This window comes from Pseudophryne corroboree, chromosome 9, assembly GCF_028390025.1.
Source record: "Pseudophryne corroboree isolate aPseCor3 chromosome 9, aPseCor3.hap2, whole genome shotgun sequence".
Classification (NCBI taxonomy): domain Eukaryota; kingdom Metazoa; phylum Chordata; class Amphibia; order Anura; family Myobatrachidae; genus Pseudophryne; species Pseudophryne corroboree.
In genome coordinates, this window is record NC_086452.1 from 451,252,547 (window position 1) to 451,269,681 (window position 17,135).

Sequence of the window (17,135 nt, forward strand, 5' to 3'; positions counted from 1 at the left end):
CATGAAGTGGCGGCAGCTCTAGTACTCGTATTATATACCATTGCTATTGTCAGAATTTAAGCCACTTGCCAAAAAAAGGGGGGTTTCCAGGCAACCAGAAACCGCCCCTGCGTTTGCCTATGCTCTAGGGCACAGGTTCTCAAACTCGGTCCTCAGGACCCCACACAGTGCATGTTTTGCAGGTAACCCATGAGGTGCACAGGTGTATTAATTACTCACTGACACATTGTAAAAGGTTCACAGGTGGAGCTAATTATTTCACTTGCCATTCTGTAAGGAGACCTGCAAAACATGCACTGTGTGGGGTCCTGAGGACCGAGTTTGAGAACCTATGCTCTAGGGTAGGGGTGGGCAAAATACGGCCCGCGGGCCGGATGCGGCCCGCAAACCGATCCTGCCCGGCCCACTGCCTCCCACCAGCGAGCAATGACAAGCGGCCCGACAGCTTGTCATTGCTCTGCAGTACCTTCAAGCTGCCGATGCAGTCTCCCCTGCTGCTGCACGGCGCCTCCAGAGTCCCCAGTGACAACGGCTGTGTTCAGCCGAAAAAGGGGCGGAGCCACGGGCCAATGAAGGGGCGTGGCTACACGGGCCCTCAGGGGGCGGGGCTACAGGGACGAGCAGACTACTACAGATCAATCCTTCCTGCACTGCCAGCCAGATTAGTGAGTTACTGGAAAAAGTGAGTGTAAGAAATAAAGTGTGTGTGTTAGTGTGCGTATATTTGTGTGTGCGGGCAGTGGCGTCAGACTGTTTTTAGGTTGGGGGAAGAGATCTTTAGCTCTCGCTGTACCAACCCCTCCCGTGTTCTGTCACCATGCCACCCCCCCGTGTTCTGTCACCATGACACCCCCCGTGTTCTGTCACTGTGTCACCCCCACCGTGTTCTGTCACCGTGTCACCCCCCGTGTTCTGTCACTGTGTCACCCTCACCGTGTTCTGTCACCGTGTCACCCCAGTGTTCTGTCACCCCCTGTGTTCTGTCACTGTGTCACACCCCCGTGTTCTGTCACTGTGTCACCCCCACGTGTTCTGTCACTGTCACCCCAGTGTTCTGTCACCGTGTCACCCCCCCCCGTGTTCTGTCACTGTCACCCCCACCGTGTTCTGTCACCGTGTCACCCCAGTGTTCTGTCACTGTCACCTCCCCGTGTTCTGTCACCGTGTCACCCCCCGTGTTCTGTCACTGTGTCACCCCCACCGCGTTCTGTCACTGTCACCCCAGTGTTCTGTCACCGTGTCACCCCAGTGTTCTGTCACCGTGTCACCCCCCGTGTCCTGTCACTGTGTCACCCACCATGTTCTGTCACTGTCACCCCCCCCCGTGTTCTGTCACTCTGTCACCCCCCCGTGTTCTGTCACTGTGTCACCCCCCGGTTCTATCACTGTGTCACACCTTTCCCCAGGGGCCACAAGACACTGGATAATTTGCTTGCTGCTCAATGATTATCCCAAATAAAATGTTAATGTGTAAAAGGGGGCTCTACCTGCTGTAATGTGTAAAAGGGGGCTCTACCTGCTGTAATGTGTAAAAGGGGGCTGTACCTGCTGTAATGTGTAAAAGGGGGCTGTACCTGCTGTAATGTGTAAAAGGGGGCTGTACCTGCTGTAATGTGTAAAAGGGGGCTCTACCATCCATACTGTGTATAAGGGAGCTCTACCTGCCATAATGTGTGTAAAAGGGGCTCTACCTGGTGTAATGTGTGTGAGTGGCGCTACTGTGTGGCGCAATTTGAATAATGGAGCAGCCTAATATGAATCTGTATTATTTGTTGGCCATGCCCCTTCCACACGAAGCCACGTCCCTATATTTTTGGCATGTGGGGGGGGGAGCTGGGAGCTGCTATTTTATGCGTGGCCCACGGATAGTGACAAGAAAGTGTCAAGTGGCCCCTCAGCTGAAATAATTGCCCACCCCTGCTCTAGGGCATAGGTTCTCAAACTCGGTCCTCAGGACCCCACACGGTGCATGTTTTGCAGGTCTCCTCACAGAATCACAAGTGAAATAATTAGCTGCACCTGTGGGCCTTTTAAAATGTGTCAGTGAGTAATTAATACACCTGTGCACCTGCTGGGTTACCTGCAAAACATGCACTGTGTGGGGTGCTGAGGACCGAGTTTGAGAACCTCTGCTCTAGGGGGACTAACAGACTCTGGTAAGACATGCTGGGACCTGTAGTTCTACAGCACATGAAAAGCAGGCTGCTCCTGCCTGGTATAATGGATCAAGTAGTACTGCTGGTAGACAGACACACACACACACACACACACACACACACGTGCCAATGTACAAAAGTCTATTAACCCTTTGCGTGCTGGAGAAAGGTCTGCAGTCTCGCCTACTGTCACTGACTGCAGTAACCCTTTATTTGAATTATTTACAACTTTTGGTTTAATCTCATAAAATACAGTTTACCCCGGTGTGGGTCTGTTCTCATCACGTGTCATATTTACAGTCTTCCAGAAATCACAGCCGCTTTCAGTTCTCGCTGACAGTAATATCCAATGTCCGATCCCACAAAATCTGATGCTCGTGAGGGACTGGGGGATGAGTGTGGGTACTCTGTACAAAGGGAAAGCCCCCTCCCACACACCAATGTAAAATCCTCACCTCTTCAATCTCCCATGATACCAAATCGCAAAGGACGCCCCCAAACCGCAGAATAACCGCATTGCTTTGCGGCGCTGCACTGACACTTCTACACATGTGTATACTAGTGCACAGACAGTAATAAATAACTGATTACACCATTGTTTTTATTTTTAAAAATCCACTTTGTCTGCAGGATTATACTGGACACAGCATGAACGTATCTACACATTTTTGTAACGCTTCTGTGTCGTCGTCCCCCCCCTCAGCCAGGATAAAAGTCATCTTCTTTAGTAACAGTTATGTATATGGCACCAACATATTCTGTTGCGCTTTACATTTGGATTATGCTGCTTAGGGAAGACGTGCCCAAGCCAGCAATTGTGTCACCTGTGTGTAACACTGTGTGTGTGTCTCATACACCCAGGAGTTGCTAAGAATCAACAGCAGTGTTTTAGGACGGCACAATGACCACAATAAAATCTGTCTATTGAATAATATAAAGTTGGGTCGCGAATTGCCTTGAGATACAACATAACTGCCCCATTGTTGGGTTATTCCGCTACAGTTGATCAAGGACATTACCGTACAGGCGCATCCTAGTCACTGAATAACCAAACTGGGGGCACAAACATTCTGTGCAATAGCGCAAGACAAAGCGGGCAGCAGCAATCTCAATGTCCGCCATTCAGCGATACCTACTTGAAATATGTCCATCAGCAGGCCAGCTGCCACCATACCCAGCCCGGCCATCAGGAAGGGCAAAAACACCTGGGCAGCTATGGAGAAGAAGGTCTCTGGGAGGAACCCATGGGGCGACCTGGACAGTTTGCATTTGAAACCTCTCAGCTTCCCTCCGTAATAACAGAACTCCAAGTCTAACTGAGTGAGCACCATCTCTCTTAACCCATAACCAGCGGGTCCAAAACGGAATCGGGGGACCTGCAAAACCAGCAGGCCAGAGACCGATACTGAACGACGTCGTTCTTCATTCTGGGGTCGACATGGTGGGAGTTTAGGAACCGTCCGTAAACCATTCCAGGAGGACTAAGCAGATCTCATGCACAGTGTGGACCCATAGGTGGGAAATGGTATAAAGGTGAAGTCTCTTCTTCAGGCTCAACTGAGCCTTAACCATTGGCGAGCGAAACACGAGAGGAGGTTACGGAGAGGTTTCCTTGTGCAATATACGTTTCACTAAACAAGTGACGACTGCAAAGAACAAGACTGACCAGATCTAAGGTCTGCAGGTCCTCAGGCTACAATAGTCTTTTTCCAATGAGCCGTGTGGTTGTAGCTGATAATGTAGTGGTATAGTATGACAGGCAGCGCTATCTCTCCAGAACAAGGTGTAGAATCCCGTCACGTAGTAATCAACCCCACTCCTCTGGCTTTCTATCAGTAGGATATCAGATCCGCTTCCCCGGAATAAGCTGCAGATTCAGAGAAGGAGATAGAGGAAGAGGAGATGTGCAGGTCGCTCTCTCTCGTGGCTGTGCGTGCCGGGAAGGAGATGACTGATGGTAATATCAGGAGGGTGGCTGCGTTCCCGGAGAGCGGCCAACCTGCAGCCAGAGATCTTTATCAGCTGTCGTCAACTTTGTCTTTACCTGGTTTATGAACCTCTAGATAGAGATCTGTTTCCAGGGTTTCCCTGAGAGACTGGACTGAGGGGGAGATTTATCAAACCACGGAGAGTGATATCAGCGCTGCGGAATATGTGTGCGCTATATAAATAACTGGTAATAAATAAATAAATAAATATAGTGGACAGAGATAAAGTACCAGCTAATTGGCTCCTAAGGGATGCGTTTAGCATCCCGGTGGTCACGTGACCGATGCAGGAATCCCTAAACCACTCAGGACATCAGCGCCAGAACACCAAAACCCGACATCCCGAAGGTGAGTTTCGGGGGAAAGGGTTAGGGCCCGGGGGGATAGGCACTAGGGCGGGGTGTTAGCCCTAGCCGCCAACCCACCAAGGGTTAGGGACAGGGGAGGGTAGAATACTTACCCCCTCCGATGTCGGGATACTGCGGTCAGTCATGTGACCGCTAGGATATAGTACAGTATGTATTCTGCTCCTAACTATCATTTTTCAAACATAGGGGCAGATTTATTAAGCCAGGAGAAGTGATAAAGAAGTGATAAGTGCAAGGTGATAACGCACCAGCCAATCATTATGGATATTAAAAATAACAGTTGGGGCTGATTGGCTGGTGCGTTACCACCTTCCACTTATCACTGCTTTATCCCTTCTCCAGGCTTAATACATTTGCCCCACACCCTGTAACATGGCAGTTAGGAGCTGATTGGCTGGTACTTTCTCTCTCTCCAAGCTTTGATAAATCTACCGCTAAGGGTTAAAACATTGGGGCTAATTCAGACCTGATCGCTAGACTGCGTTTTCATACAGCTGGCGATCAGGTCCAAACTGCGCATGCATATGCGCCACAATGCGCAGGCGCGTCGCACGGGTACAAAGCAGATTGCCGCACAGCGATGGGTTTGTGTGACGGATCCGTTCGCATGGGTGATCACAAGGAGATTGACAGGAAGAAGGCGTTTGTGGGTGGTAACTGACCATTATTCTGGGAGTGGGTGGAAAAATGCAGGCGTGTCCATGTGTTTGCAGGGCGGGTGTCTGACGTCAATTCCGGTCCCGGACAGGCTGAAGTAATCGCAGCGGCTGAGTAAGTCCTGGACTGTGCAGAGATTGCACAAGATCTGTTTGTACAGCTTTGCTACACAGGCGTTCTCACACTTGCACAGCTAATATACCCTCCTCTGTAGGCGGCGACTATCTGATCACAGCAGTGCAAGAATCGCCTTCTAGCGATCAGAGTCCTTGCACAGTCAGACGCACGGCTGTACACCAGGGTCCTTACAAAGTCAGACGCACGGCTGTACACCAGAGTCCTTACACAGTCAGACGCACGGCTGTACACCAGAGTCCTTGTACAGTCAGACGCACGGCTGTACACCAGAGTGCTTGCACAGTTAGACGCGCGGCTGTACACCAGAGTGCTTGCACAGTTAGACGCGCGGCTGTACACCAGAGTCCTTGCACAGTCAGACGCATGGCTGTACACCAGAGTCCTTGCACAGTCAGACGCATGGCTGTACACCAGAGTCCTTGCACAGTCAGACGCATGGCTGTACACCAGAGTCCTTGCACAGTCAGACGCACGGCTGTACACCAGGGTCTTTACACAGTCAGACGCACGGCTGTACACCAGGGTCCTCGCATAGTCAGACGCACGGCTGTATACCACGGTCCTTGCACAGTCAGATGCACGGCTGTACACCAGGGTCCTCGCATAGTCAGACGCACGGCTGTATACCAGGGTCCTTGCACAGTCAGACGCACGGCTGTATACCAGGGTCCTTGCACAGTCAGACGCACGGCTGTACACCAGAGTCCTTACACAGTCAGACGCACGGCTGTACACCAGGGTCCTCGCATAGTCAGACGCACGGCTGTACACCAGAGTCCTTACACAGTCAGACGCACGGCTGTACACCAGAGTCCTTACACAGTCAGACGCACAGCTGTACACCAGAGTCCTTGTACAGTCAGACGCACGGCTGTACACCAGAGTGCTTGCACAGTTAGACGCACGGCTGTACACCAGAGTCCTTGCACAGTCAGACGCATGGCTGTACACCAGAGTCCTTGCACAGTCAGACGCATGGCTGTACACCAGGGTCCTTACACAGTCAGACGCACGGCTGTACACCAGGGTCCTTACACAGTCAGACACAGGTCTGTACACCCTTGTCCTTGCACAGTGAGACGCACGGCTGTACACCAGAGTCCTTGCACAGTCAGACACAGGCTGTACACCAGAGTCCTTGCACAGTCAGACACAGGCTGTACACCAGAGTCCTTGCACAGTCAGACACAGGCTGTACACCAGAGTCCTTGCACAGTCAGACGCACGGCTGTACACCAGAGTCCTTGCACAGTCAGACACAGGCTGTACGCCAGAGTCCTTCCACAGTCAGACACAGGCTGTACACCAGAGTCCTTGCACAGTCAGACGCACGGCTGTACACCAGAGTCCTTGCAGTCAGACGCACGGCTGTACACCAGAGTCCTTGCACAGTCAGACTCAGGCTGTACACCAGAGTCCTTGCACAGTCAAACCCAGGCTGTACACCAGAGTCCTTGCACAGTCAGACGCACGGCTGTACACCAGAGTCCTTGCAGTCAGACGCACGGCTGTACACCAGAGTCCTTGCACAGTAAGACTCAGGCTGTACACCAGAGACCTTGCACAGTCAAACCCAGGCTGTACACCAGAGTCCTTGCACAGTCAGACGCACGGCTGTACACCAGAGTCCTTGCACAGTCAGACGCACGGCTGTACACCAGAGTGCTTGCACAGTCAGACGCACGGCTGTACACCAGGGGAAGGGCTTGCACCAGTAGTAGCATCGATGCATACGCAATACCGGCTACATTACTGGTACTGAAAGGACTGTCTGCCTTTCTGCGGATAACAAGATGATATGTAATAAAACAGAGTGGTTACAATGACCTAGGCAGCTGATGGGAATGGTCGAGAGTAGGGTATTTACAGTTTAACGGGAAACAATCCAAAAACCATTTCTAGTGATAAGCTCAGAGCTGAATATAACATTAACGACACATAAATGGCAGCTACTGAGAAGACATGTAAAAGGAGCCACTATTTCAGGGTACATAGGTAGCCAGGCAATGCAATGGGGAAGGCCCGGAAGAGGTGACGACACCAATATATGCTGTAGGTCATAACTAGGGTACTGCGTCCAGCCCTGGGGGTCATATCTGGCAGAAGACAAACATAAATGAGAGATCTGCACAAAGAAGGGCAGGTAGAACGGTGCCTGGCCTACGTCACACAATGTGGCCCGGAGCAGTTATCAGGGTGTGTGTGATAGAAGCTGCTGGATGTATGGCAGGACGTAACAAGGTACAGGATGGGGAGACGTTTTACCACAAGAGGGTGTGCACTATCGCTTGTAGGTTTAGGGGAAATCTGAGGAAAAACCGGCCTGCAGAGGAACTACGTCAGAAAACAACCAAACAGAACGAGCACACGCTGGTCAGAGTTTGGAAAACCCCGTTTTGATTGGTTAGAATGACTGATATTTGATCTAAGGAGCAGTCCTTTCAGGCATGCTGTGGCACCCATGGGTATGCTGATACTAGTAGTTCTACAAGCGCCAGCATACCTATAAAAAAAAAAAACACTAACTGTGACAGGACTTGCTGGGACCTTCAGTGCACCAGAAGAAGAAAAAACACATCTATTTTTTAAACATTTCCTACATCGTATTTCCTATTCAGTTTACATACCGCCTAACATTTGCAACGTTCAGGATGGGGACATGTTAGGAAAGTGTCAGCCACCGAGTGTTAGGGCGCCATCAACTGCACTCCCCTCCAGAAAGGACATTAATGACGCACCGGTCTCCCATGCCTGCTGAAGTATCTCCTGACCTCGCGCAAATCTGGACGAACGCACTGACCGTGGGAATGTGGGACAGCTTGCTCATACTGGGATTGTCCTGCCGAAATCAGGGACAATGCTTGATTAGACATATAGGTGGTCATTCCGAGTTGTTCGCTCGCTAGCAGTTTTTAGCAGCCGTGCAAACGCTATGCCGCCTCCCACTGGGAGTGTATTTTAGCTTAGCAGAAGTGCGAACGAAAGGATCGCAGAGCGGCGGCATAATTTTTTTGTGCAATTTTAGAGTAGCTCAATACCTACTCAGCGCTTGCGATCACTTCAGACTGTTTAGTTTCTGTTTTGACGTCACAAACACGCCCTGCGTTCGCCCAGCCACGCCTGCGTTTTTCCTGGCACGCCTGCGTTTTCCCGAACACTCCCTGAAAACGGTCAGTTGCCACCCAGAAACGCCCACTTCATGTCAATCACTCTGCGGCCACCAGTGCGACTGAAAAGCTTCACTAGACCTTGTGTGAAACGACATTGTTCTTTGTAATAGTACGTCACGCATGCGCATTGCGCCGCATACGCATGCGCAGAAGTGACTTTTTTTGCCTCATCGCTGCACAGCGAACGAAAGCAGGTAGCGATCAACTCGGAATGACCCCTATAGTTATTATAATAATGATAATATTATTATTATTATTATTATTATTATTATTATAATAATTTATAATAATAATAATAATAATAATAATTAGGGGACTTTGTTTAACTTAGGGCCTAATTCAGACCTGATTACTCCTCTGTGAATTTGCAGAGGTTTGCGATCAGATAGTCACCGCCCAGAGTGAAAATCCACCTCGCGCAAATCGTGTGAAAAGCTTTGCAAACGCCGGGCAGCTGTAAATCCGTTCTCAACTCACTCACCAGTCACCATTGAATGTTTTTTCCAGTCTGTGCGCAGCCCAGGACTTACTCCTACAGTGCAAAAAAAAAAACAGGCTGATCGGGGCCGGAGATGACGTCACACACTCTCCCTGAAAACGCTTGGAAACGCCTGCGTTTTTCCTGACACTCCCAGCAAACGGCCAGTTACCACCCACAAACGTCCTCTTCCTGTCAATCAACCTGCATACGCCTAGCAATCATAAAAACCACTGATTCCTTTCGCAGTTTGGCCTCGCGCCTGCTCATTACGATCTGTATGCATGCGCAGTCGATCGATAATCGTCCGCCTTGCGAATTCGCACAACATCGCTCAGGGCTGAATTAGGTCCCTAGAACAGAAGGGAAAACATTGTATTGTTTGTAAAATAAGTCATGTTTGAGTAGGACACCCAAATAAGGGAAGTATGGGAGGATATTAGCATCGTGGTCAACTTTCGTCCATATTCCTCTATAACACATCCCCGGGGCGCAAATATGTCACTTAGAACACAATTAATCAGTGAAAAGCCAAATTACAGCGAAAACTGGAAAAACGACTCCAAGAGACATGTGCAAGACTGGCGTTGGACTGCAACTTCGGAGTTTCAGCCGCAGACGGGCCACATGCATGCAAGTAAGGAATACATTACTAATAGGTCTGTGACAATATGACTACAATCTGGGGAACATATGTTATTTTAATTAAATAATTAGAAAAAAACAAACATATAAAACTATTAAACAATACAATTTACATGTTGTGTCACTCAGCCTTAGGGTAAATGCAGGGTTGGACTGACCCACTGGAGGACGGGGGAAATCCCCAGTGGGCCCTTCCTCCTCCTCCCTTATGGGTCAGGTTCCCAGCAGTTTACTCAAATAATACATTGTTATTCTATTATACCCCTTTCACACTGCGCAAATAATCGCCTGACCCGGTAATTCAACCTGGGAATAAAGAAGAGTTATTCCGGGGCAATTCCGGGGTCAGGTGCGGTGTGTACGGGTTGCCAGGTCGATGCGACCCGGGCCCGTTCACAGAAAAGGCAGAGATGCACCCGCCCCCAATGCAACCTGACCCGGAAGCCAATGTGAAAGGGTCCAATACCGGGTCACACCCAGGAAGGACCCGTTTTAATTACCGGGTGTGACCCGGCATTGCGATGTGAAAGCGATATTAGTGAGTCAGTTACTTGTCAAAGCAGAACTAGGAAATGGTGGCTGATATGGGTCCCTACCGCTGTGTCCCCCCGGCGGGCCCTTTGTGCACCATTCCAACACTGGGCAAAAATCCACAGTCTAAGTTGTATACTACACAGATTCTAGTTCTTATATGTACAGTGTATGTTACTGGCAAGGTTCAATATCCAGATATTTTAGAGAATCAGAGAGTCATGTTTATCTGCCTATTTTTGCATTTTTTGGACTAGTCATATTCCAGCATCAATATCAGCACTTATTTGTGCATCACCAACACATATTATATCTCCCCCCCCCCCCCCCCCCCCCAGACAATTGCATCACTTTTTGCTTATTTCTGTGTTTTGAGTTTTTGAAGTTGCAAAAAAAGTGAACAAAAAGTAAATGTGTGGGAACTCTCATCTGTGTAAAGGTGGGTACACACTGGTAGATATATGATCGGCAGATATATCTATGGACGGATCGGGCAGTGTGTTGAGCATACACACTGCCCGATCCGTCGGGGACTGACATCATGAACTGGGCGGGCGTGTAAACACGCCCACCCAGTTCAGCTGTCAATCACCGCCGGCTGCCGCAGCATTTGTGCGGGCGTACACACACAGCGACGTGCCAATATATCGGTAGATATATTGGCCGTCTGCTGTGCTGCGGGACCGACGCTATACGTCTGTGAACGACGGAGTTCACAGACGTATCGCCCGTACACACTGGCCGACGCACCCGCGATATATCGGCCGTTCAAGAAAACGGCCGATCTATCAGCCAGTGTGTACCCACCTTTAGTCTACCTTACAGAAACAGCATGAAGCTGGATTCTGCACAGAGATTGTCATAAGAAAATCTGCACTTGAAAATAATGCAATTTTTTTAATCATTTATTCTGTTTGCATGAAACACATAAAATGTGTAGGAATAACACGGTAGCCCAGGAAGGCATAACCCTTTTAAAAAGTATCCAACATTATGGGTAGCACGGATGGCGTAATGGTTAGCATTACCGCCTCACAGCACTGAGGTCATGGGTTTGATTCCCACCATGGCCCTAACTGTGTGGAGTTTGTATATTCTCCCCGTGCTTGTGTGTGTTTCCTCCGGGTACTCCGGTTTCCTCCCATGATCAAAAAATATACTGGTAGGTTAATTGGCTCCCAATCCCAACCCTAGCGTGAATGTGTCTGTGTGTACATGTGATAGGGAATATAGAGTGTAAGCTCCACTGGGGCAGGGACTGATGTGAATGGGCAAATATTCTCTGTAAAGCGCCACAGAATATGTGTGCACTATATAAATAACTGGTAATAAATAAATATTGCATCAATTTAGGGAGTTTTTTTTTTTTTACTAAACACCCCATGTTTAGTAATGGCAGAATGGGGGAGATCCTGGCATCACCAGTGCAGAGAGGCCTGGGGTGTGGGCTGGCACTATTTACCTGGGCCCGCTGCTCTGCCCACTCCTACTAGTGGTGCCTGTACAGCAGTGCGGGCTAGCGGCACATTGGGCGATGCACTGCAGCTGCAGCCGTCCCCTCTCACTGTTGATGCGCGGCTGGGCTGCTATACAGGCATGGTCAGTAGTAGTAGGAAGAGCGTGTGTTATCACCCCCCAGTACCCGGGCCCTTCTGAGCTCTCAATGGCCCTGACAGGTATTAGAACACCTGATTGTTTGAAAGAGGAGACTGTCTTGTTTCAAATGAGGGCACCCCGAGCGCCTAAGTGCCAGGTTGAGGGCGGGGGGGGGGGGGGGGGGGGGGGATCAGGCAAATTAAGTGCCCTCCCCCAGCCACTAGCTCTACTAGTATTGCCTGATGATTACAGTGGGTGTAGTATTTTATGCCGCCGCCGGTACACCCTTATGTTTAGCAGGCGTACCTGGGTCTGTGGGAGCCAGAATGGGGGAAATAAATCTGGATTTTTGAAAGTTTCTGAAGTGCTATTCCTGGAGGGGGCGTGGCTTATTGTCATAATCAACCCCCTCGACGCAATGATGTAATCAAGCCCAGTCATTCTCAACTCCTAGCGGCCAATCTTTATTCCTATGCGCACGTGCCGCGGGCTGGATGTCTGGACTTCCCCGCCAGTTTAAAGGAATAGACATAAAAAAAAAAAAGAGGAATTCATTAGTTCTCTGTTACCAATACCAATAGTATTTGCTGTACTGGTAGCACGTTAACATGATAAATAGATAGTGCCATGTTCTAAAATGTTCCATTTGAGCACAGCATTAAAGTTTAAGGGTGCCAGGGTGGGAAGAAGCCATTCATCCTATTCTTAATGCTATACTCGGATGTTAGCGGATGGAAAACACATTAATAAGCAGACAGATACGACCTAGCCCTTATTATACATCTTACCACAATAAAATGTAATCTTTTATTGCTTAGAATTCTTCAAATGATCTTTATATGATGCGATTATCTAGCAGAGATAAAACTGTGTGCAAAAGTCTCTGCGCCCCCAGCTAATTTATTGATACTTTTTATTTTTAAATATGGTTGATTTGGCCAATACTGTACCATACAAAGCAGCAGCATCACTAATGATCATTCCGGCTTATTCCAGATGGATGCATTTATATAACATGTTACAGCTCCATAGTGTATAATTCATTAATCTAGGACTGTAGGCTCTCAGAGTGAATGTCAGAATAAAGCGAATCTCAGATGAAATGACACCAAAATCCCATTCATGTGACACATGTCCAGCACGGTCCAGCATCTGCCAGCGGAGGTTATCACCATCCAGTAGATGTCCTCTGTCTCCCCGGCCCTGCGAGGAGGGTCAGAACTCAGTAACTGTGTCTGTGTATTCAGTGGCCACAGCAGCACAGAGGAGAGGTCTCCTAGTACCGGTCGGAGGTCACCACAGTACTGTAATGTATAAAGAGCTGCAATGTTCTCCACTGGACTTTGTCAATCACTGACCTAAATAATATAATTTACTATCTAGTGCAGTGTTTTTCAACCACTGTGCCATGGCACACTAGTGTGCCCCGAGCAGTCTCCAGGTGTGCCGCCATAGAAGCACAGCCAGGCCCATCAGTGCTTTGCCGCTACTGAGGCTCTGGAACGATCAATACTGCTGGGTTTAGTGGTTGCAGAGCCAGTTCTAATATTTTGGGCCCGGGCAGTGTTGGGCTCTTCTGGCTTTCTCAGATGTGGCTCAGGCGTTACCTATGGAGAAGCTGCAACATTACATCCTAGGACACGCAACTGCACCATGCATCACCATTATATCTGAGTGTGCCTTGGCAATATTTAAATCTTGTTCAGTGTGCCGCAAGTTGTAAAAGGTTGAAAATCTCTGCTCTAATGTATACAGCCTCCTCCATCTCTCTCCCTTTCTTTCCCCCGCTCTTATACCAACTCTCTATCTCTCCTCTTTCACGACAGTCTATCCCTGTATCGTTCTTTTCCTATCTCCTCCTTTTTTTTCCTCTCTCCCCTTGTTTTTCTCTCTTCCTTTCTTTTCTCTCTTTTCACACCTCCCACTGGGAGCAGTACCAGTCAGATCTTTCCTGCAGGTCCAGGCAACAGGGAGGAAGTAGGGAGGCTGTGGAGTTCCTCTGCTAATGGTACATTTATACCTTTAATCTTCCCGGGGGCATAAAGGACAGTTTGGTGGTGATAAAGCTAGGGCACAGTGGCCACCAGAAGAGGTGGACACATCAATGTACAACTCTTACTGCACCATACTTGCCTACCTGACCCTCTCCATGAGGGAGAAAATGTTCTGTTCCTGGACTTTCCTGGTAATGTATGATTGGCATCACCTGTGGTGAAACGCCTTTCTTATCAATTACCTAGCTCACCACAGGTGATGGCAATCATACATTACCAGGAAAGTCCAGGAACAGAACATTTTCTCCCTCATGGAGAGGGTCAGGTAGGCAAGTATGTACTGCACAAGTCATGCATGCAGTTTAGTAGCATTCTATTGTAACAAACATTCTACCACTTTTTCATTATGCAGTCTGTCATTTATCCACCAGGGGGCACTGTTCTATTGAGGTCAATGGCTGAGTTCTATTCTCTTCCCAGTATAACCAGTCCTGCATCACTTGTCCTATGTTGCTACGTTGACAAACCACTGGCAAGAGCACAGGATGTGCTTATCTGATGGCAGAGGGCAAAGTGACCTGTTTGCGACGCCAAATTGCATTAAAGCGACCTAACATCGGTTTTCAACAATTTAATCATTTTTGCTGAATAACAAGATAACACGGTGAGAATGATCCCTGATCTGTAGGTGACAATGGACAGTCTATGCAGACGACGCGTGAGGTCATAGCTGCCGCAGTAAGCTTTTTAGGCCAGTGTACACAGGGCAAACTTTTTTTTAAAGAAATGTATATATATCACATAAACACAATCAATGAACAAAAGTAAACATCCCGCACACAGGGTGAATAAATCCATAATAAGATTAACAAGATACAATATTTGGGCTTGTGCGTAAATAAATGAAAAAGGAAAACCAACATTTTAATGCTGCTGTTGGTTTTTTGCATAAAAGAAAAAGTGGAGAGGGACAGGAAGGGGAATAGGGGTTTCGATTCGGACGAGGTTACACAGCTGGAACCATCTGAGCACTTGAATGGTGATTGAAGTGCCCTCTGGTTGAAACAAAATGCGTGCAGAGAGTTACTGAATGGAGCCCATGGTGCAGAGGGAATTTTTATCTGCTATAAGTGTTTTACAGCAGCTGGAGGAGCAGAAGGGGATCATTAATCCCTATTGTCCGAGATGGTCTTTCTTGCAAAATGTACCACAGATTGGGAATACGCAATTTCTCCTGCTGTGCTTATAGCCATCCCCCTGATTGAAGAGCAACCGTTCAAAACACAGCGACCTGGGCTATACGAGATTTTAACCATGCATATATAATTATGCCCTGTCAGCCATGATGAAGAGGGACCCCTGTCCTATAGTGCAATCTACAGACCTGAATATACGGTAAAGGCGCCACCTACTGGCTAAATGCTGATGGAATACTTGCTGGCTTCAAAATGTTTCCTTTAAAAGGTATTGCCCCTCACCTGATGATGTCATACTAAAATTACATCACTCACAGTATTCAAAACCACTAAAATGTTGTATTATGATAATATTATCCCTCATTATTACTGGCACAGGAGATTAATACTGACATGATAGCATGGGGTGGTGAGGCCCAAATGGATTATGGGGAATAGAAGCAACATAATGGCCTCTGTACTGAACGGTGAACTTTGTACACAGATTGGAAATAACAAAAGCCACCAAGGAAATAAGATAAATAACAAAAAGAATAAATATTTTTAATTAATTTCTTATTATTTACATTAGACAAATATAAAGGGGAAAAATAAAGGGTTAACGTCTCTTTAATTAATAATTTAATAAACATAGTGGACATTTGCCCCCGGACCCGGTTCGTTTTTGAATTAACCCCATCTTAGCGATTGTCTCCTATATAATAGCCCTATTCTGTGACCTTGTGATTAATTTGCTAATGATGGGCGGAGTCACAACAGTGGGCGGAGTTATTCAAATGAGTCACAGAGATCTGGCCAACTCTACAGGAGACTAGGAGCAGAAGCAGATAGCATGGGCATTGGGCATGTCACAGACAGGGGTGCATACCTCCCAGCTTTCTGCAGGAGCTTTCTCCAGGCAGAAGGAGGGAAACACTCGGCGAAAAGGGGGCGTGGCTTCACGGGAGGGTCCCCGTTTTCGTCAGTGAGGGGGCTTGCCCAGCGCTCTGTGAGCTGCTGGCATGCCCCCAGGGGCTGATTATGAGTCCGGGGGGCCCAGGGCACTTGAGACAGGGGAGCCCTATCTCATTGCTGTGCCTGCTGGGGGTTGGGGGCGTGGCCTAATCGCGGCCCGCGCGGCCACGCCCCCTTATGCAAATTCCGATTTTTGTTTTTATTTTTTTAATGGGATTTTGGCCCCTCAGCTAGGGCTAAATCCAGAGAAGGTGGTCGCTCCCCCCTACACACCCGCACAGGGAGAAGAAAGCAGGGAGACTGCTGCCTCCCTGCAACACCACAGACCTGCCAATATGCAGCAGCGTGTGCTGACTGTAGCACAATGCTGCCACTGTTGCTGGCAGGACGGGGGGGGGGGAGCTTCTGAGCTGGGACAGAGCTACTCCAGCCGGGGGGGCCTCTAAAACTGTGGGGCCAACGGTACGTATCCCCCGCCCCCCCCCCCTTAATCCGGCTCTGCTGCTGGAACCCCCCCATTAATCCGTACCCCCTGATGCCCCCTCTCCCTCTGTCTCCACTATTCACTGCTGCTCTGCTAAGCAGAACAGCGAGTACAGGAGCTTTCCAACTGCCCCCCCCCCACCGCCGGACACTGCGACCCGCGGGTGGAACAGCGGGACAGACCCCAAAAAATGGGACTGTCCCGCAAAAATCGGGACATTTGGGAGGTATGGGGGTGTGTGAGGGGTATGTCATACAGACAGACGGGCACCGGCTCACTGTGTGCTTGACCCCCCACATCGGCATACTCAGCAGGGTCTCTCTGGTGCGGAGGAGCGTCACTTTCTGACACACTCCACGCTTCTTAGCTGCAGTTTAGTGAGGCACCTGCCGCTGTGCAGGTTCCATACTGCCTCTGTTATCTCCAGCCCCGGCAACCCCACCGCTAGCTGCAGCGCTGCCACCCGCAGTGGAGTGCGCCCAGCTCATTCACACACTTTAGCTGGCGGGTAGCGCTGCAGAAATCCGAGCTGCTTGCAGGCTCTGACCCACTCCTCCCTCCAGCCGCAGCGTCTCCTGGGAGCTAACCAGTCACTCCCAGTCTCCCCTTACCACAGTGCCCGGAAGCCGTGAGGTCCGCGCCACGTGCATGCTATGACCCCCTCCTCCCTCCAGCCGCAGCATCTCCTGGGGGCTAACCAGTCATTTCCAGTCTCACCTTACCACAGTGCCCGGCAGCTGCGCGAGGTCTGCGGTGTGTGACTGAGGAGGGGGGGGAGGG

General features: G+C 49.2%; 1 protein-coding gene across 9 annotated transcripts in view; it reads right to left on the minus strand.

The window, feature by feature from the left end:
* SLC41A3 (solute carrier family 41 member 3) overlaps positions 1 to 17,135 on the minus strand; it is a 133,766-nt gene that overhangs the window by 24,583 nt on the left and 92,048 nt on the right. Inside the window, exon 1 of one of the 9 annotated variants that reach the window (XM_063941206.1) lies at positions 3,293 to 3,544. The exons of the other annotated variants lie outside the window; for them this stretch is intronic. Within the exon in view, the coding sequence (XP_063797276.1) occupies positions 3,293 to 3,487 (195 nt within the window). The 5' untranslated portion in view covers positions 3,488 to 3,544. Of the gene's footprint in view, positions 1 to 3,292; positions 3,545 to 17,135 lie in introns of those variants that run through there. 9 annotated transcript variants of the gene reach the window in all.